Source organism: Anopheles stephensi, chromosome 3 (genome assembly GCF_013141755.1).
Source record: "Anopheles stephensi strain Indian chromosome 3, UCI_ANSTEP_V1.0, whole genome shotgun sequence".
NCBI classification, from domain to species: Eukaryota; Metazoa; Arthropoda; class Insecta; order Diptera; family Culicidae; genus Anopheles; species Anopheles stephensi.
This window is the reverse complement of record NC_050203.1, coordinates 43,531,857-43,551,559: the sequence shown is the minus strand read 5'-3', so window position 1 is coordinate 43,551,559 and position 19,703 is coordinate 43,531,857. Positions and strand designations below refer to the sequence as shown.

The 19,703-nt window shown below is 44.5% G+C and overlaps 3 protein-coding genes across 5 annotated transcripts; 2 read left to right on the top strand and 1 right to left on the bottom strand.

The window, feature by feature from the left end:
- Positions 1-1,207: 1,207 nt before the first annotated feature.
- On the top strand, positions 1,208-8,608 carry LOC118510951. Of its 2 annotated transcripts, none has more exons than XM_036053396.1 (6): positions 1,208-1,597; positions 1,663-6,994; positions 7,069-7,423; positions 7,503-7,728; positions 7,794-8,201; positions 8,342-8,608. In XM_036053396.1, the coding sequence occupies exons 2-6, from the start codon at positions 1,702-1,704 to the stop codon at positions 8,492-8,494; spliced, it is 6,435 nt and encodes a 2,144-aa protein (XP_035909289.1). In that variant the 5' UTR covers positions 1,208-1,597; positions 1,663-1,701; the 3' UTR covers positions 8,495-8,608. The 2 variants fall into 2 exon arrangements, with proteins under 2 accessions (XP_035909289.1, XP_035909288.1); XM_036053395.1 differs by having other exon boundaries at positions 1,211-1,597; positions 7,066-7,423.
- A 123-nt stretch (positions 8,609-8,731) lies between these two features.
- On the bottom strand, positions 8,732-14,855 carry LOC118510952 (TNF receptor-associated factor family protein DDB_G0272098-like). Its single transcript, XM_036053397.1, has 8 exons — positions 14,276-14,855; positions 13,712-14,218; positions 13,399-13,649; positions 11,389-13,168; positions 11,219-11,301; positions 10,927-11,144; positions 10,558-10,760; positions 8,732-10,481 (listed from the first exon to the last, which is right to left on the bottom strand). The coding sequence occupies exons 1-8, from the start codon at positions 14,303-14,305 to the stop codon at positions 10,440-10,442; spliced, it is 3,114 nt and encodes a 1,037-aa protein (XP_035909290.1). The 5' UTR covers positions 14,306-14,855; the 3' UTR covers positions 8,732-10,439.
- Positions 14,856-15,297: 442 nt separating this feature from the next.
- On the top strand, positions 15,298-19,703 carry LOC118510953. 2 transcript variants are annotated; one of them, XM_036053399.1, is made up of 5 exons: positions 15,298-15,924; positions 17,842-17,980; positions 18,056-18,172; positions 18,291-18,781; positions 18,874-19,703. In XM_036053399.1, exons 2-5 carry the CDS (start codon positions 17,879-17,881, stop codon positions 19,184-19,186), a joined length of 1,023 nt encoding a protein of 340 aa, XP_035909292.1. In that variant the 5' UTR covers positions 15,298-15,924; positions 17,842-17,878; the 3' UTR covers positions 19,187-19,703. The 2 variants fall into 2 exon arrangements, with proteins under 2 accessions (XP_035909292.1, XP_035909291.1); XM_036053398.1 differs by lacking the exon at positions 15,298-15,924 and adding an exon at positions 15,949-17,133.

Sequence of the window (19,703 nt, the reverse complement as noted above, 5' to 3'; positions counted from 1 at the left end):
TGAGAGGAGGTGTCGGAATAGCGATTTCTCGGTCGGACATTTTGAAAAAAATTTTGACGTTTACTTGACTGAAATGTAAACAAACTGCGGTCAAGCATTCTTTGTTGGTCAAGCAAGTGATCTCTAGCATACATTGAATAAGCTCGATCTGCTGTGCTCTTGATGATTTTTTGCTTGCAGATCGGCAAAAAAGTGGAATGATCCTATATCTCGGATCTTCCAATAGTTCGGGGATGCAAACCGGCTCCGTCTATGACGCCGATACAGTCAGCTGCCCTGTCCATATAGGCGCAGAATCGTTACCACCAAAAACAGTTATAAATATAATACAGAATCACCTCAGATAGCACTGATACACTACAATATCCTGATATCTTCACTTGATCTAAGCTTTCCGAACGATATTGAACAGCAGAATGGAAGAAAACAAATCATATAATGATGTTATTGCTTCGAGAATGATAAACAACACATATGACCAGCTGATTCAATGCGGTCAAGTAAACGTCAAACTGGTCCTGGTCTTCTACTTCTTTCCATGTGTCAAAACGGGCTTTTTACGGCACCTCCTCTCAACTCACTTTGATTATGTGATTCAAAGAACAGTGTCAATATGTCATTACCTGTGCCAAAGTGAGTTGAGAGGAGGTGCCGTAAAAAGCCCGTTTTGACACATGGAAAGAAGTAGAAGACCAGGACCAGTTTGACGTTTACTTGACCGCATTGAATCAGCTGGTCATATGTGTTGTTTATCATTCTCGAAGCAATAACATCATTATATGATTTGTTTTCTTCCATTCTGCTGTTCAATATCGTTCGGAAAGCTTAGATCAAGTGAAGATATCAGGATATTGTAGTGTATCAGTGCTATCTGAGGTGATTCTGTATTATATTTATAACTGTTTTTGGTGGTAACGATTCTGCGCCTATATGGACAGGGCAGCTGACTGTATCGGCGTCATAGACGGAGCCGGTTTGCATCCCCGAACTATTGGAAGATCCGAGATATAGGATCATTCCACTTTTTTGCCGATCTGCAAGCAAAAAATCATCAAGAGCACAGCAGATCGAGCTTATTCAATGTATGCTAGAGATCACTTGCTTGACCAACAAAGAATGCTTGACCGCAGTTTGTTTACATTTCAGTCAAGTAAACGTCAAAATTTTTTTCAAAATGTCCGACCGAGAAATCGCTATTCCGACACCTCCTCTCAACTCACTTTGACCTGTGCAGTGAAAAATAGGCGTTTTCCAATGGCGCCGAAATCAAGTTTTGGAGGTACCTGGTGTACACACGCTTTATTATAATTGTTCGTCCATAAACTGTCAAACCACATGTCCTACGCTCGCCCTTGTTCAAATACAATAGGATGCTGTCAAAAGTTTGGCAAACAACCTACACACAAAGCTACGATCAGAATCATTTTCCATGTTTGGTTACGAAGTAGAAATACAGCAGCTAGGAGATTTAAGCGAAAAAGATTGAAACTGCAACACATGTTATCGTGCAATGTAGCTAAATGCATCGTTAATTGCATATATATTGTGTTACAAGCCTCAAAACAACACGAGTGACGGCATAGATTGAGATTAGCAGGTTTGTCTTCGTAAGTAAATTGGTAAAAGCGGAATACCCGATTAAATGATATCTACTATCCACAGGGTAGCCTATATCGTAAAGTGTTAAATAAGCAAGGCATCATGGGTCGAAATTTCGAAATGGCTAGAAGATCCGCCAAATCTTACGAAGCCTCAGGCAATGCGTACGCGTCGAGCTCCGGCAGCGATTCAGATGAAAGCAATGCAAGCCTGCTGGAAAGAAGTTGTCTGCTGCACAACAAATTTATGTTGCCCAAAGACTTTTGCGACAATAGTGGTATTTTCGATGAATTTTTTTCTTCGGAACTGTGGGATACGTTACCTAATGCTACACAGCAAAAGTTGGCAAAGCTACTGCCGGTTGCGAAAGAAGATACGTTGGAGGCAACCACACTAGTGCACAGCTTGTTGTCGCATAAATTGCTACGGTTTGGTAAGGAACCGATGGATGATTTCCGTGCCAAGCTATCAAATGGATGCTTTCGGTTTGATGTGGCCAAGTTGCAGCACAGTTTAGCCGAGCTTACTACGAAGGACAAGAGAATGGTAGAACTGCAGCGCATGTCTCGTTTCGCACAAAATGTGATGTTATCCCGGGAAGCTTTTTTGTTTAGTGAGCTCCATTCGAACGATGCACGCACGCTTCCGACCGCTGGTAGAATAACGGATAGTTATGATCGTCGCCGGCATTGGAATTACGATTCCACCATTAACTCCGCAATGGCTAAGTCACAAGCTGTGGCGAAAAAACGATATTTAAGTGAAATCATTAACGTGTGCGAGGAAGTTGGTTTATCATTGACGCTGTCCGACGAAGAAGATTGCATTCACGCGCTACCAACTGGAGCGGTACGGAAGCAACGACGAATGGTAAGCGCCGGTTCACAGGCTGGCGAACAGTCTAACATTCAAGCGGCCGGCGTAACGGGCACAAGTAATGTTCCGACCAAAAAATCCGGTATCATTGGTAGTTCCAATGGTGCAGCGGGAAACTCCTTTGATGGCACTATATTCAACGCACCAAAGTTGTTTGTCGTTACGGAGGAACATTACAGGAAGTTGCTTCTACAGCATAGAAAACGTAAAATGGAAGAACCAGACCATCCCGAGCTGAACTTGGATAATATCAAATTGAAGGATGTCGTCAGCCGCACGCAAATAGCGGCCGGATATCGAAGAATATTGCCACTGCCCAAGGTGTACATTTCGGACTCAGTAAAAGAGCATACTGCAGGGATGAAAGGAAGGGTAAAGTCACAAAAATCATTCAAAACGCATAGAGCGTCCCAAGATCAGACTGACACCAAACCTTTGCTGCTAGATTCTAACGGCGGCGAACAAAACATAGAGAGAGTTAAGGTCAAAACGGAACCTACCGGGGCGTTGAATGTAGTGTTGAAAGAAGAAACCGCATCAAATGAATATGTTGATGCAAATTTGCCAGAAAATGTTGTACCGGGCACTGTTACAAACAACCAACATTACATTTCTACAGAAGAAGAATGCACGATTTCCTCTAGTAGAGAGCCATCGAAGGAAAGCAAAAGAAGTTCGAACACGATGGAAGAAAACGTTTCGGAAGCTGGTGAAACTTCTGTAACGAAAACAACCGTTTGTACAGCGCAATCTACGAAGCCATCATCGAACGCATCTTTACATGATGCTTCTGCATCGCTCGACAGTTCTGATTCCAGCGCTGTGGAGCAAGGCTCGATGAACTGTTTGTTTAGCAATGGAGGACTGCATGCCTGTTTCTTATCGGTCGTGCGCGATCTGTTCTGTTCCAATCCCGACCATCGCTCAACATTGCTAGAACTGCAATTAAAGTTGGATGCTTGGACCAAAAGTTCGATCGCGGAACGCAATGTATGGTTTGAGCAGTTCCAAAACAATGGCCAATGGAATGAGACGCTTCAGTCGGCAGTACAGTTTCTGGCAGGAGAATTTCCAAACCAGCCAGAGGATTTCGTGCCGTACATAGAGCATAAGGTAGCCATCAATATACTGCAATGGATCGGTGCATCGCGTGACGCAGACAGCCGGCTAGTACCGCTTTGCGCATACTGGCAAAATAGAAAGCAGGAGATGAACAAGCTGTCCGGAATGCATTCCCTTGCCGCTAATTATGCAAGCTATGCGAACAATTCCCTGCTAAATGAGACCGGTGGTGTGCAAGCGACTGCTTCGCCAAAGAGCAGACGAAGATCAGCTGCTGGTTCAAAGCATTTGCCCTTTTCTCCCTCCTATTCGTCCTCATCGTCCATGTCATCCGTGTCGTCTTTACCGGTAGCAGGTGATAATTCGATAGCGTTATTTAACGATTCCACTACATCATCGCAATCGGCCAAAACTGCCACTGTTTTCGAGGACGAAGGATCGATAGGACACGAGCGGTCAGCCACTACACCACCCCCACTTTGCCCGACGGAGTGGTCGGTTCGAAAGGCTACCGACGAGGAAACAGAAAGCTTTCGTGAGCAGGAAAAACGAAGGTATGAAAACCCGCATATGGCGTTCACGTACAAGCAGCATTCTTACGACAGTGTAGTAGGTCCAGTGAAGGGAATTTACACACAGGCTCCTGGTATTTCAAAGGCACGCGGTCACAACATGCTCGTCGCGAATCGTCCAAATTTCGTTACCATTCTTACCCTGGTCCGGGATGCAACCGCCAGACTACCGAACGGTGAGGGCACAAGAGCGGACATTTGCGAACTACTAAAGTCATCGCAGTATATATCGCCAACGGCTACAGACCAAATCCTGCAGACCATTGTCAGTGGAGCGCTGGATCGAATGCACACCGAACGTGATCCTTGCGTGAAGTATGACGCCAAGCGCAAAATTTGGATTTATCTGCATCGCAACCGCACCGAACAGGAGTTTGAACGTTTGCACATGCAATATCAAGGATTCACCAAGCATAAAAAGTCCACTGTAAGGAAGGCACAAAGGCACTCGAAGGATAATGTGTCAACATCGTCTACGGCAAAACATGACCTGCTTAATGAGAGTGGTTCTTCGGCTGATAATTTTATTTCAAGCAACTCTGCTGTTGAACTGGATCTAGATAGCTCAGCAACGACCGGCAGCACCACAGTGGACCCTGTGATAAATATAGCCCCGCCAATAAGCATTGCGGAAGCTGCAACCACCAGCATTGCTTCCGTCACTGGGGTAAAATCGACAACCTCTTTATTAAAAAAGCAGAAGACGGCTCCTTCTGCATCAGACAACATCGCCGCACTACAATCGTGTGCTGACAGTAAAACCGGCAGCAATTCCTCAGCTTCCACGGCAAAGGCCACTACAACGGATGTCAGTAGTGTGGGTAAGGTTGATCAAAACAAAATTGGAACGATAAAGGAACAGCAGACGCCAGTGTCTCCGGCGTGTGGTACGGATGTAACGTACAAAGCTGCCAGCAAACTATGCAACGCAGTCACGTTGATTTCAACTTCGGGCAGTAATGTTCGTACGATTCAGATTCCTAAAGCTTCACTCACATTAGCCAGCACACCGGCAACATCGAACGCAGTCGGTGTCGAATGTTTAACGACCGATGATGGATTGTCGCAAGATTCGTTGCTGAACGCCAATCCAAAATCTCCAAAAAAGCTGCTAGTTTCAGCAATTGTGTCTTCTTCAGCAGCGACAATGTCACCATCTCCCGGTGCGAATGCTAAGCAATCGGTAGTCGATATTTCACGAATTTCCAGTCCGAAACCCATACTGGTCCAATCGGTAGCAGCAAGTGCGGTTTCCTCCCATACATCGCCAGCAGGTTCATTCGTCGCCACTGCAAAAGATGGTATTAAAATTGGCTCTTCTGTTGGAGGTACGATTGTATCGATCCGCCAGGTGAAAAACAGCAGCAACGCTAACATATGTAATGTAGCCCCCAAAAGCCAAATTGTGGCTGGCGGACAAACCGCTTCTTTGCTCACCCCACAAACAAAAGCAACACAGCTGTCTCTTAACACTACTCCGTTTGCCAGTTCTTCCGGAGCAAGTACAATCCAAACCATGAAGGGAGGCGGAACGTTGATAACGGCAACAATAGGGAAACCGATTTACAGCTCCTCCATTGGACCATCAGCTCTGAAGCAAAGCACTAATGCGTCTTCAATCATACAAACCAATCTTTCCGCGACCGTGTTTTCGCAAAAGATGGTGGTAAACTCCGCCAAGGCGAATGCACCACAATCCGCTGGGGAAGGCACCACCGCAGTACCTACGGTAGTTGCAATCAAATCTGCCAGCACAGCGAACATAACACCCGCCACATCGATCGCTACCAGCCGCATTGTGAAGCCCGCAACGAATCTGTTTAGCACAATTACGCTTGCCAAAGGGCAACAATCCGTGCTAACACCCGCTAAGCAGAGACAAATTATTCAAAATCTGCTTTCGGAAAGTCAAAAGAATTCATTGGCCAACAATCAAATCGTTTCTCACGCTACCGTCATTGCTGCGAATGCACCGACCGTGGCTAAGCAGCCAGGGCAAGCTGGTGATACGAAACAACAGTACAGAGCGCCAGGTCCAGCGTACCTGTTGGAAAATCCGACCACCGTTCCCGCGTTCAAAATCAATCAAAGCGCGAATTCCAACATTAGGACATTGTCGCCAAAAATAGTCAAAATTACCCCTACCCGCTCAAAACCCCCGACAGCAATCAGACCGGCCGGTATCAACGTAAGCACGGCAAGCGTAATGAGCCCAACAACAGCAGCAGCAGCAGCATCTAGTGTGAAGATGATAAAAATGAATCCATCAACAACAATACTCACAACAAGCGAGAGCCATGGTACGCTGAGTACTGGCACTGCGGTAGGTGTTGGCGTGTCCAGCACTGCGGCCACAGTTACGCCGTCCGCGGTTAAGAACGCAACTATGCGAGTGCTTAAAACGGCGTCCGGGGCTACGACCGTTATCAAGGCCGAAGCAACGAGAGGACCGTCCGTTCAGCAACTAGCCCAAAGCAACACCACGCTCGCCTCTTCTGCACACATTGGCTCGAAAATGCTTGTTAACTCCAGCATCAACTCCGGTCAGCTGATTCCGCTCGAAAGCTTACTGCAAAAACCTGGCATTGCTGGAACAGCGAACAACGCTGCTGGTGGTGGTGGTGGCGGTGTGAATACAATTTTGAAGCTTGCTGGCACCACCAAAACCGGGCAGCAGTTCTTGCAGTTCGGTACGGCCGGGAATGCTGCCAGTTCGGTTGCGGCAAAATCTATCACAACTGGATCGTCTACCGTAGGGAGCATTGGCCACCAATACACTGTTTTGCCCCAGACAAGAAACATCATATCTGTTGCGTCAACTGCTTCCGGCAATAGAGCCACGACGAACCTTCCCCTCACCATTGTTTCCTCGTCGAAAGCAGGTGGTAAGCATTGCGCTGTCCCTTCATTATTCACAAGCTTTTATTTTTTTTTGAATCATTATGTATCCTTTCAGAAGCTTTCCAGCCTGGCGGTTCGATAATTGTGGCAAGTAAAAAGGGGAACTTAAGTGAAATCAATCCTACCAACGCCGATTCGGCCTCTGCTTCGCTTCTCAGCCACATTTCCAGTTCGCCGACGGCCAAACTAGTGCAGCAGGGTACCAAGGTAAAGCTACTCACCACCACCACGCACAATGCAAACGCCTTTGGTGCCGGTCCTACCGTTTCTGTTTCCCAGCAGCAGAGCTCGGTGTTCAGTCCCAAAACATCACTGTCCTCTACGGTGAATGTGAGTGGAGAATTTTTAAATGCCAAAATCATAGGCGTTCACAACATTGGTTCGGGCAAGGTTAAAGGAGCTTCCTCCTTGAGGTAAGTTTAGTTAGCATGCTTTTGCTATAGTCTCTACAACGCTCGTCGTTACCCGTTTTCTCATTGCTGCTTCGCAAAGCTTGATGAACGCGAACGGCTTGAATATAGCTCATATCGGAGGAAAACCAGTCATAATTGCCAACAATTCGTCGCTCGGTGCAAATCAAGCCATTACCGTGAGCACTGCCCATTTGGGCAGTAATAGCGGAACCACCAAATCCTCCAGCCCATCTAGCCCCATAGTGTTTACAACGAATTCGACCGCGAACAGCCACGGGCTAGGACAGCCGAACGCAGGCAACGTGGTTAGTAACGTGCAAAGTGCAAAGCATTGATAGCGAAATGAATGTCAACCCGTTCTTACTTAAAGCAAAACACGTCTGCGGCAGCGACGAGCAGCGGGAGAGAAATCGCGCGGACAAACGTCGTCAGCGGAATATCCGGTCAAATTCAGACTGTGTTACTGCGCAACAATTTGCTGAAGGTTCAAACTGCACCGTCCACTTCCGTCAGCAAATTGTCTCACCAAGCATCCGTAGCGACTGGGTCTGTTAGTAGTAGCGGTGGGATGGCTGGCGGAATCAATGCAGCTGCTGGCACAACATTGATTGCAACGACCGGTGGAAGAGGCACCACAGTGCAATCGAAAGCACCGTTACAGCAGCAGCAAACCATCAGCGCGGGCGGTGGAACCGCTGTCATTCTCACACCAAATATCCCTACGAGCAGCATCACCATAGGCGGGACTGTTGTTGAACCAAGTGCCGAGCTAGCTAACGTAAGTAACAACGTATTAACACAATCGCGCACGTGCACTGCGGTGAACCAAATAGTCAATCGCACGCGAATCACATAAAGCCGTTGGGCACAAATTCAAAAATTAACCTCGCATTCGTACTTGAACGTTCGGTTTTACAGAGTTCGGATGCAGTGTCTCAGCGCACACAGTCTCCACGTGTCCTTATATCGCAACCAATTATAATCCCAACGGATATGCAGAAATCGGCCACATCTATAAATCTTAAGCGGCTCAAGGTTATACCAATAAGTAAACCACCTGCTAATAAATAGGTGTCATTCGGGTTATGTGCTGTAGGAAGCACGCTGTGCTGAGATGGCAGCACAACTACATATGTGTACGTTTACAGAACGGAATGTAGTAAAATAGAGTATAGAAAGCAGGAATGTTGCATGTGTGTTCAATTTAATGAACTACTTCCTGAATGAAAATCACTTAAACACAGTACTACCATGAAACCAGATCGGCAGTAAACCAACTCCGTGCGCCCGCGTTTTTCAAATTCAGCCGTCATATCAAATAAAAGTATTTTTATTTCTTTTTATTCATATTTACCATCAACAAATGAAACTATTTTGGACTTGTTCAGGAGCCTGTTGTAGATTGCACTCGTGCTGCATTGCTTACAGATATCAATACATGTAACATCGTTCCTTTAACTCATTCTTTGCACAGTCAGATTCATGTTCGGTTCTAGCGATGCGAGCGAAATTATTGTTATGACCAACGGTGGCTACTTTCGAGTCTGTATATGTGTTTATAATGATCGCGATCAAAATCTCTACACGAGTCCTACACATCGATCCTCGCTTCAAGTGAATCCTGTCATCGTGCGCCAAACTTTGCCTTTAACCGAATATGAGTCGCTATTATTTATACAACTACCAGCAGTCCCAACAATAAAACAAAGTTAAGGAGATACCCTGCACCAGTGAAGGAAGGCGGGTGAAGGTGATTATCAAGTATTGCTAATTCTATTGAGCGGAATTTTGATTTGAACGAGTTTGCTGTTCGATAAATGTTGCAGTTTGTAAAATACTGTAATGCTTGGCCTGGGGATTTTTCATTACAATGTCCTATTTGTTCTGTGTTGGATTTGATTAATCGTGCCTGTCCACACATGCCTATAAATGTATTCAAAACCCAATACATTAACGAATTATGCCGTTAACTCTAACGCGTGCCTGTTGAAGAATATTTAAATCGTTCTCTCGACACCTACATTTCGATTGTTTGAAAACCATCGAATTTGATTATTTTACATTAAGTACTTTTAATGTCTATAATGGGCCGCACGTTTATCGTACTAACGTGTATTAAACATATCTTTCGAATGTCATGCAATGGCGGAGAACACCTCCTGCATTTGCGTGATAAAATTTAAGGGATTTTACAGTTCAATTCACGTTCACGTTAGTATTCAGCCTGAACAGTAACGTATGCATTAAGAAAACAGACTGCTTTTTTCGCTTTTTTGTGCCAATGTTGTTTACAGGCGATTCCACCCAACCACTTTTTTTATCCTATCAAATATTCACGGACCACACCTCAGCGCTATGGCCAAAACGAGTCGCGTAACTGCGCTTAAATATTTTTTTGCACTCTCAGCGATATTCTCGAACGTAGTTGATTCTGTCTTTTTGGGGGGCTTGATGGAGTATGCATTTTTTCTTCTCCTTCCTTGGCACTACAAACTCGAACGGTCTCGTCGGCCTACCATTTCTGGCTGTGACTTCTGTGACTTGGTTTTACTCGCAGCAAAGTAGTCAGCCCTGCGTATGGGGAGACGGTCCGGATGGGATTTGAACCCCGGTCCTGCCCGGTACTTTGTACACGTGTGAAGACCGGTGCCGTTTTCGCTTCGGCCACCGGACCACCCCTGGGAATGCTCCTGTGTCACCCATCTGTTAGTGTTGTACGAACGTAACATTTACGAAACCAAGTGTTTTTGCATCGTTCTGCACCTTAGGTTTTCATAGCTTTTGTTCAAACAAAAATAACATTGTTACAAAAAGTCCTTATCACGGCAAACACGCAGAAGAAGCCGCCACCCGTAAAACTGCCGTAAGTCCAATAATTAATGTTTCTGCAGTAATTTCGTTTTCTTTGCCATCTCGAATTTGTCCCTTTTTAATGCATACGTTTTCAGAGACGCGCACATTGTGAATTGAACTATGAAGCCTTGCATTGGCAAACGATATCATTCTGGTATCCAGCTTAATTGTCGTCTGTGTACGATGGAGCGAGCCGTGGATAAAGCTGAAACAACATTTGAAGCGAAACCGTTAATATCTGACCGGCTCGCCGCACAATACCTCGCGCAGTGAACACTTACCCCAAGCAAGTTCCTGGGAACGTAACCTTCCTTTCCTAAGGTGTTGCGTGCCCACCACCATTCTCGTTCTGCTTCGTCTCCCTTCCGGATGATAGTGAGCTTATCGTTTACAAAGAAGCTTAATTCATCAGGTTGCTGAGATTCGTACGCAAAAACGGCATGAACTTCTCCATTATTCAATATGCCCAACTTTTCTTGTATACCTGTGCATAAAGAAAAGACAATAGATCTCATTACACTGCTCATAACAATTATTGCTATTTTTTTTAATAACCAAAAATAACCATTTCCGTAATTTACTACAATACTTCCACACAGCCGAAGATTCAATGTTTCCTACATTTGATCATGTGAAACCGAAATACTTACTGTACAGATACTCGGAACACCCGTCAAATCCCTCCTCGTCTTCTTCGCACTTTTCGGCAGGTGTTTCGTGATCAGAGAGTGTTGCGGCAAACAAACAGGCACCGGACTCGACCAGAAACTTCACCATCGGTAAATTATTGCAACTGGCGGCACAGTGCAATGGCGTCCAGCCGTCAGAATCCTGTGCATTCACATCGCACCCAAAGTTTACCAAAAATCTGTTGTATAAAAAAAAATTAGTAAGCATCATTCCGGCGTCAGCAGGACAGTACGACAGGCTTCCGCCACTTACTTGACTATTTCAAAGTGACCCGCACATATGGCATTGTGCAGCGCAGTGATGCCTTCATCGTTTGCAGCACTTGGATTTGTAACCTTGGAATTTGGATGGAAGATGAATCAAAATCAGCATATGTGGATAGAAATAAAAGCCGACTATGGCATTCCCAACGCAACACTTACCTGCATAGCCGTTTTCTCCACTAATTCCAGTTCACCTTCCAAGCTGGCGTCCAATAGAAGCGCTAGCGGATCAAAACTAACACGGCGAGACAGTTTATGTTTGCTTCCTTCGCTCAACACTCCCGCCGCACCGTTCATAATTCCCATGTTGCCAGAATTGCCCTGGCTGTCCGGAGCCATCGAGATGAAATTACGCTTCCGTCTCGTAACTTCGCTTTCAGCGTTGTTCCCGATTCCATCATTGCCGCTTGCACTTCCACCTTTCAGTTTCTTTAAGCGTTCAATCGGATGGTCTCTTCCCGTGTTGATCATCTCACCAGGATCTGGTGTGGATTTTTTGTCATGCATAGCATCTTTCTCGTAATTGCTGTACTGTGTGGAATCAATGCCCCCAGTGCCTGTCCCAGCAGCAGCAGCAGCAGCTGCCTCCTTACGCTTGTTTGTCATTTGTTGTTGTTGTTGTTGCATTGCGGAAGGGTTTGGCATTTTGTTAAGCCCCGTTGTAGTAACAGTCCCGCTGTTGGGATTTAACGAACTCGTGAAATTCTTCAACTTCGGTTGCTCTAAAAATGGATGCTTTCTAATAGTCAGGGGTTTAGCTTTGATTGGAAGCTTGTCATTTGCTGTCGATTGTTTGCTATTGGTCGCCGCGAGACTTAAATCCGGAATATCATACGAAGCACCCGACGAAGAATCATTCTCGCTGCTTGCTAATGGTCCAGCCAAAGTGTCGTTACTGTTCTCATCACCCGTACTGGCAAGTCCCGCAAAGGGTGCGGTACCGCCTGCATTTCCGATACCCGACGGTTTGCTAGGTTTTGGCGGGAGGGCCGGACGACTGTTGTTGTTTGGGCTTGCAGGAATTGAAGTTTGTTGAGCCTCGTTCATCGGTGCACCGCCGCTATCTATTCCTGCTGGAACCTTTCGCGTTACACTCGTTATTTTAGCACTCGTGGTTTCACTCGTGCTGTTCGTAGTGCCTGTCGTGGAAGGGACATGCTTCATGGCAAGCGTAGGCGCCACACTGTTGATTGGTTTCCTTGGAGGCACCACCAAGTTTCCCAAGGGAATGTTTTGTAGAAAGTTGTAGTTAGCCTTCGGTTGGTTTGAGTTGCTTTGCTGATGTTTTTCCGGATTGTTGTTAAATGTTTTCGCTGCACCAATGCTCTTATCTCGCGACTGTCCTTTTTCGTTTGCCGTACCAGTGGCCGAATCTAAATCCCCTTCAACGTTGTTATGGTTGAAATATTCGAACGTGCCTTTCTCATTGTCATACTTCGACGTTGCATTGGAAGCGTTTTTCATCTCAAAATCATTTGCAATCATGTTGTGCTGCGGTTCGGAATAGTTCCCTTTTCCTGTAGCAGCATCATCCTCCATTGCCGACTCAGGGCCGTTAACAATACCTACATTTTCTACGTAACGGGTGCGGTATTGCTGCTGTTGCTGCTGCCGGACAGCTAGCTTTTTTTCATCGCTTTCCGGTGCTAGTAGCATAGCCTCATCGCCGCCCATCATTACTCCAAGCTTGTCGTGATCCCACTGATAATTTTGCATCGGTTGTTGCTGCTGTTGATGTTGCATAAAGTCGGACGAACTGGTAATTGGTTGCGACATTTTCTCGTTCGCGTTCACCAACGGAGACGGCGATGAGGAATGGTTAGATCCAGTTCCTACAGACGATGATTTAACAGGAACGTGATTAAACGGTTCCACCGCTACTACATTGCCCCGGCTCAAGGTTCGTGAGTGTGAGGGAATGATATGCGTCGATGAGGATCTGTGAATGAGACGGTATGGTCTGGAATTAGCAGGACCGAAAAGCAGACTCAATGTTACTGTGTTATTTCCTTAAAGAGAACCGACTTTTGGACAAATCTTCCTATTGCGCGTAAAATTAAGGGTGGATCACAAAGCAAGATTTGACAAAAAATCGCCCGCGTTTAAGAACATAACACCTTGATTCTGCTACGAACTACACTAGAGCGCTGCCTTCCGTACAATAATTACCTTGCGTGCAATGCATGGTTTGAATTGGATGGTATGGTTTTACTATGGTTTTGGCCTGAACCCGGGTTATTGTTATTGTTCGCCGCATTCAGCTTGTAATTCTGCACGTTGAGTATTCTTTTCTTGTTAATGCGGCTTTGCAGTTCCACTATACGTTTGTCCACCGAGTGTAGTTCTATCTGGCGCTGCTGTAGTACTTCTCTCTGCATATTTAGCCGAGCATTCTGTTGCATTGATAACTGGTTCCGATACTGTAACACAAAAATAAAGCTTTACATACATCCAACGGTCGGCTAGTTGATGGCAATCTTACAACAAGCTCCAAGCGCAATTTCTCCAGCTCCTTGCCAGCGGGCGATCCATTGTTATTCAAAGAGTTTGGGTTCAGGTTGTACGAAATGCCGTTTGTACCGACTCCCCGCCTATCGCGCCGTAGCTCTTCCAGCTGGCGTGTTAGCGCCTCGACCTTGGCCACAGCTAGCGTAAGTTCCTTTTCCTTCTCACTAAACAGCGCCCTTATCGAGTCCAAATCATTGCCCAGCGTCACATTGTAGGTCTTCTGTAAATCCACCTGACCACGCAAAGCGCGAAGGCGGCGCAATTTTGACTCCTGCGCTTCAACGCGCTCGCGTAGTCGTCGAAGACGCTCTGCTTCGGCTACCGAAACAACATTAAGTGTTTCCTGGGACTTCAGGAACCGCAAGCGCTGTTCCTTCGCTGCCAGCATTTGGTGTTGTGTGTCGATTTGTTGCTGTTGTCTCATTGCCATTGAACGTAGCTCTGCAGCACTCGGTCGGTCAGCACGGTCGTGCAGCTGAAACTAGGGCAACACAGAAATCAGCTATCGTGCAGCCAATAGCATTTATCATACACTTACATTATCTTCACTAAAACTCGACTGCTTCATTCCATGATATACATTCAACAATCAACGCAAATGAGATGAATGAATCCTTGTGGTTAGTGCTGCAGCAGATCGAAAAACAAACGTATCCGACGGTGGTCAAACACACACAGGCAGGCACAAACTTTACGAAAAATCTATAGTTTAACGTGGCTCACAAGGGGTTAACTATCGCAATGATGACGAATAAGTTAATTATTGTTAAAATTAGGCTGCTTTGTAAAAATTGCCACCATTTCTTCGAGATACTTATTTACACTGCATTCGAATGGTTGGAAAAATATCTCCAACTGTTTTCAAACACGTCAAAGACTCAGGAATTTCAGCCCCTAAAATACAACGCTTTGCTAAACACAGTTTTGGCAACGTATGCAGCAACACATGCTATAGACAGATTTTCTGCATTGTATTGTTTCGAGAACTGGCGCGTGAAGTCGTTAAATTCGGTGCAGCACTACCTTCTTTCAAAACCCGGAGTAAATTCAACATATTTTTAAAAACAAAATTTTACAATCAATGACGACTGCACGCCATTTTGTATGTATTTCACATTGATATTCGATACCAGCTTCAGCTCGCCCAAAACAAATTGACATATTATTTCTTGACATGCCTCAGCTTGACAGTTCAGGTGCAATTGCGCTGCTGAATTGCACAAGGTTAACATATTATCGTGGGAATTTTAAGGCAATTTAAGTTTTCGTTGTGGGCCTTATCAGATACGAAAGTGCTTGATTGAATAATGTTATCCATTTTTTGTTGCTTTTATTAGCTTCATCATAGTTTCAGCATTAACTGAGACACACAGAACATCACGTAGGCAGGTTTAAATTGCAACGAAAACACCAATTCAGCAGGAAAGGCCGACAGAGAAATGCAGTATGTTTAAAAGTCTCCATCCCAGATACTGTTTTGGTACTGTTGATCATCTAGTTCACATCCATCAGTATGTTTGGCTTGGGTGGCCCAGCATTTACATGTTTAATGGAGAATAGAAAACTGAAGGGGCGTTAATTAGAATATGCCGCAGTCGAATTCAGCACAGGAAACGGCGTTCGGTTTTGTATGCCGTTTGCTGAATGCAGTTTTACATTCAGTTTGACAAGTCACCGTTTGTTCGTTTGCTTGTTTGTTTACAGACGCAAACCGCGCAGGCAAGAGAAAGTCCAAAACGCTCAAATATTGGAAGAGGCTTGGCAAATGTTCGATGAAATGTGCAGCTGGATCCGGAAAATAGAAACGGCAACATTGCCGTTCTCAACATAAAGGAAAAGAAGCTAGAGGCAAGGCTGTCGTTCCAAACACATAAAAATCGATAGTAGCAGAACGTCTCGAAAAACGAACTATGATGTGCGATGATAGAATTCACTCTGGAAGAGACCGTGCCTCAATCATGTATTTCTCCTTTTTTGCTTTTTCGTCAATCAGTGCGATTTTAGACATTGTAGATAAGCAGATCTATCTACGAGGGAACGTTTTGGATGGGACTCGAATCCTAGCGGTCCTACCGGTGTAAAGGACCGGCGATGGTAGTCCTTACCCACCGGAGCGCACCTTTAAATCTACGCTGACTTTTCCTACTCGTATGACCGCTTGGAATAGGCCAATAGGAATATCAATGGGTATTAATTTTAAATTGCTTTCTTTACCACTCATTTTAAAATGCATGTCGAACCTACCGCCTTGAATGAGCCTCGGAAAGGTGCGTAAACAATACGCCAACGGAAATTTTCGTCCGGGCATTTCTTTCATATTCAAACAGAATAAACTAATCAAAAGCAACGCAAGGACGCATTACAGGTTTTATTCTCAGCTGTAATTTTTTTTTTCATAAGATTGACCAGCACCAAAATGCATTCGTGATGCAGGCTGCAAACAATCAGCATTCTACTGCAATGAAGAGGTGTTAGTGTTTCAATGCGTTAATGAAGCATTGCTCCATGTGTTACATCGCCACGAAGCTTTGAGGATACATATATTTTATTTTATTTATTTTTTTTGCAAGCAGGGAAATTCTCCAGAAGGACAGCAAGAGAAATTGCAGTAACGTACGTGTTGCGTCTGCGCAATAGAACGTGCAACCCGTTTTCCAGCCGAGATGACGGTGACAGGGAAACGACATAGTAGGCTCACATAAAATAAAAGAACCTCGTCAAAGCATGGCGAATGCCGTTTAAAGATCCTCGCATTTTTGCTCTGTTATCGGCGTTTTTGGTGTTGCGGTCATTCCGTTGTGTATTTCAGGCAAAATTCGGATTTTCCGTCTACCTGGTGTGCCGGCAGGCTCACTGCTAGCAACGTGAATTTCTTCGGTTCCCAACGTTTGGATGCGCATCGAAAATTTGGCCAGTGAAGAAAGCCCAAGTTTGTTCCGCTTCTGGACGTAATGGGCTACGGCCCATTCACGGTTGATTAAAGCAAAGAAAAAATCCATGCAATCATTCGATGTTAGGATAAAACTGCTCTGAATCTACCCTAGTGGAAATCAGCAGCGTGCAAGATAACTTAAAAGTGATAGGAAATTCTTCCAAGGTGCGAGTGTGTGAAATCGTTCCGCTTCTATCGCATGTCGAGATTGAGGGTTCGCGTGTTTTCGTAGGAACTTAATGCCGCGAGGACAAGACATACATGTATGCGATATAATTGATGGTTGTTCGATGCAAATCTCGGCTCCATAGTTCTACAAACTGGACTATGTATTAACTGTGATCGGAGTATAAAATTGTCTGTGCGCTATTGACTAGTGTTGTAGCATGTCTATGTTTTGGCTCACAAAAACATTTTAAACTTCATTAAACAATAGACCTTTTCAACTCTATTGTTGTGACTAGGTAAGTTAAGGGGAAAGCACACATTGGGATATCCAAAAGAATGATTTACATAGCGCTCGTAACGCGACATCCTATCAATTCTAATTGTTTTTTTGTTGTTATTCTGTATTTTTCTTCTCACATTTATCCAGCAATTGTTATAGCACTTTGTTTGACTTAGTGCTTTACACGAAACATTTCTTGATCTCAATAATTTTTTTTTCCGAATTTGGCAATAGCTTAAATATTATATTCAAACCTTGATATAAAATTCTGGGCTAGTGGTATGATGACTGGTATGACTGCTTGGCTTATCGTTTATGTTTATCTTTAGTTTCTTTTTTTAATTAACAATTGAGAGGGTAATTTTGAGTTGTTACCTTTGTTTGTTATTCTTTTTCATTGCCTGCTATATGTTTGTTCCGTAGGATGGCAGTAGTAGCGTTTGGTTACCTACGTCATTTAAAACATGATGATGTCATTTCATTGCAGAGAATCATACCTGCCCATGAGAGAGTTCAATCATAAGTTCAAACTTAACATCAAAAAAGCCCTTTTACCAATGAGGCACGCAAAACAAATTATGCAAATTAGTGCGTTAAATTGAATGTGTAATGAACAAGTTTTTGATTTTGTTTTTATTTCACTTAAGTTCTTTCTCGCTACATACTTGAGCGATTTGTGATGAGTAATACAGCTGGTGAATGTTAATTTTTTTATATACCACAGAAACATACTCGAACCGAGCTATAACATCTAATGAAGGATGGATATCGTACCAGAAGGAAACAATTTCGTGATCGTTAAGGAATGCGAGCTACCAGCAATGATGGAAGAACTGGAAAAATATTTTCCCCATTCTTTAAAGGTAAGAAGCTAGTCAAACAAACTAACGATACAGCTAAAATAAACAATGTTTCCTTTTTCTGCTTTACCGTTCCAGTTCCACCAAACTATTAAAACGTACCTGAATGATAGAGTATGGCGATTTCAATTTTACAGAGCAAAGACTTGGCCCGAAGATCCCGTCTGTTTGCATTTTCCAGGCTGCACATATACGGTACTTAGACTATATGTTACGCACTGTTACAGTTTGTATTGTAGTGAGCCAGTGGTTTTCTCAGCGTTTTTAACGCAATGCTCAAACATATCCTCTTGTTTTCCGAACTTTCTTGCAGCCGGATAATAGGACAAATGAAAGCGTAGGTATTTTTTGTCCGCCAGACAAACTAGAGCGAATGGATCTGATTAAAGACGAGGACATTCTTTTTGAATGGCACAGTCCACTGTACATGAACTTTACCCATGTAGGCATCATGTTCAAGATGGAAGAGATATTTAGGGAAAAAGTGAATGGCAAGTTAGATGGGCATATCTACGGTGACATTTACGTGCACGAATGTCCGTCTGAGTTGGATTTGGCGCTGGAACCGCTGGCAGCGAATGAAGTGATCATGAAACCGCTGTGCATCGATGATGTGAAGGACATTCACGATTTGTATCCGGCCGGTGATATCGAAAGTCTTGAGCTGTTTGAAAAATTAGTCCGCCAACTTCCAGGGTTTGGCGTGTTCAATCAATCGGACAATGAGCTAGCAGCATGGAGCTTGCAGTCTTACTACGGTGGAATGTTTTCTATGCAAACTAAGCCGAAGTTCCGAAGAAAAGGGTACGTATACGACATCGAAGTAACGGCAATCTATCAATTAATAGCCCCACCAACACCGCGTTTGACATCACACTGTTTTGATTCCATCCTAGATACGGCATTCAACTTGCACAATCGCTGACGAAGTTGGTAATTCAACGGGGATACATACCGTTTGTTGTCATAAGGCCTGAAAACGATGCTTCCCGTGGGCTGTACACGAAGCTGGGATTTCGAAAAGCGTTCGAGAGTGTACGTGGCACTTTTGTGCCATTTTCTGACGAAAATCATTCCCAGATTGGCTTGCCCACTGACGTACAAAATGAAACATCGGCCGAAGAGTTAACCCGAGACCAGAATTGCACAATGGAAGCCACCGGAAAAACAAACGGGATCGTTGCGGACAAGGGAAAGGATATATGCTGAATTTTAACTAACGTTATCAAACACGGAGAAGCCTCGTGCAGATTATATTGATAAAATGATCTTTGAAAACGTTTTAAAGTAAGATTAAAAAACCAGGTTCAATATTTATCATACTATCAAAAACATCCTGCAGCCGGAAGTACAGGAGAAGCATAAATCGCTAATGCAACTGACGCTAATGCAGCAATAGCAGATGCGCAGCAGCAGCAGCAGCAGCGGCGGCAAAACAGTAGCAGCAACAGCAGCAGCAGCAGCAGCGGCAGCGGCAGCAGCAGCAGCAGCAGCAGCAGCGGCAGCAGCAACAGCGGCAATAGCCAGCAGCAATAACAGAAGCAGCAGAAGGAATTGCAGAGCCCAACAAACAGCGTCAGCAGCACTAAAAATAACACTGATTATTCGTTTCTGCTGCTGATTCGCTGCCATATAGCCGCACCCGCAACAGCCTATGCAGTCACAAATAATAGATAGATCTCTTATATAAATTTCGAACCAATATATAACTTTGCTTTATCTTAAA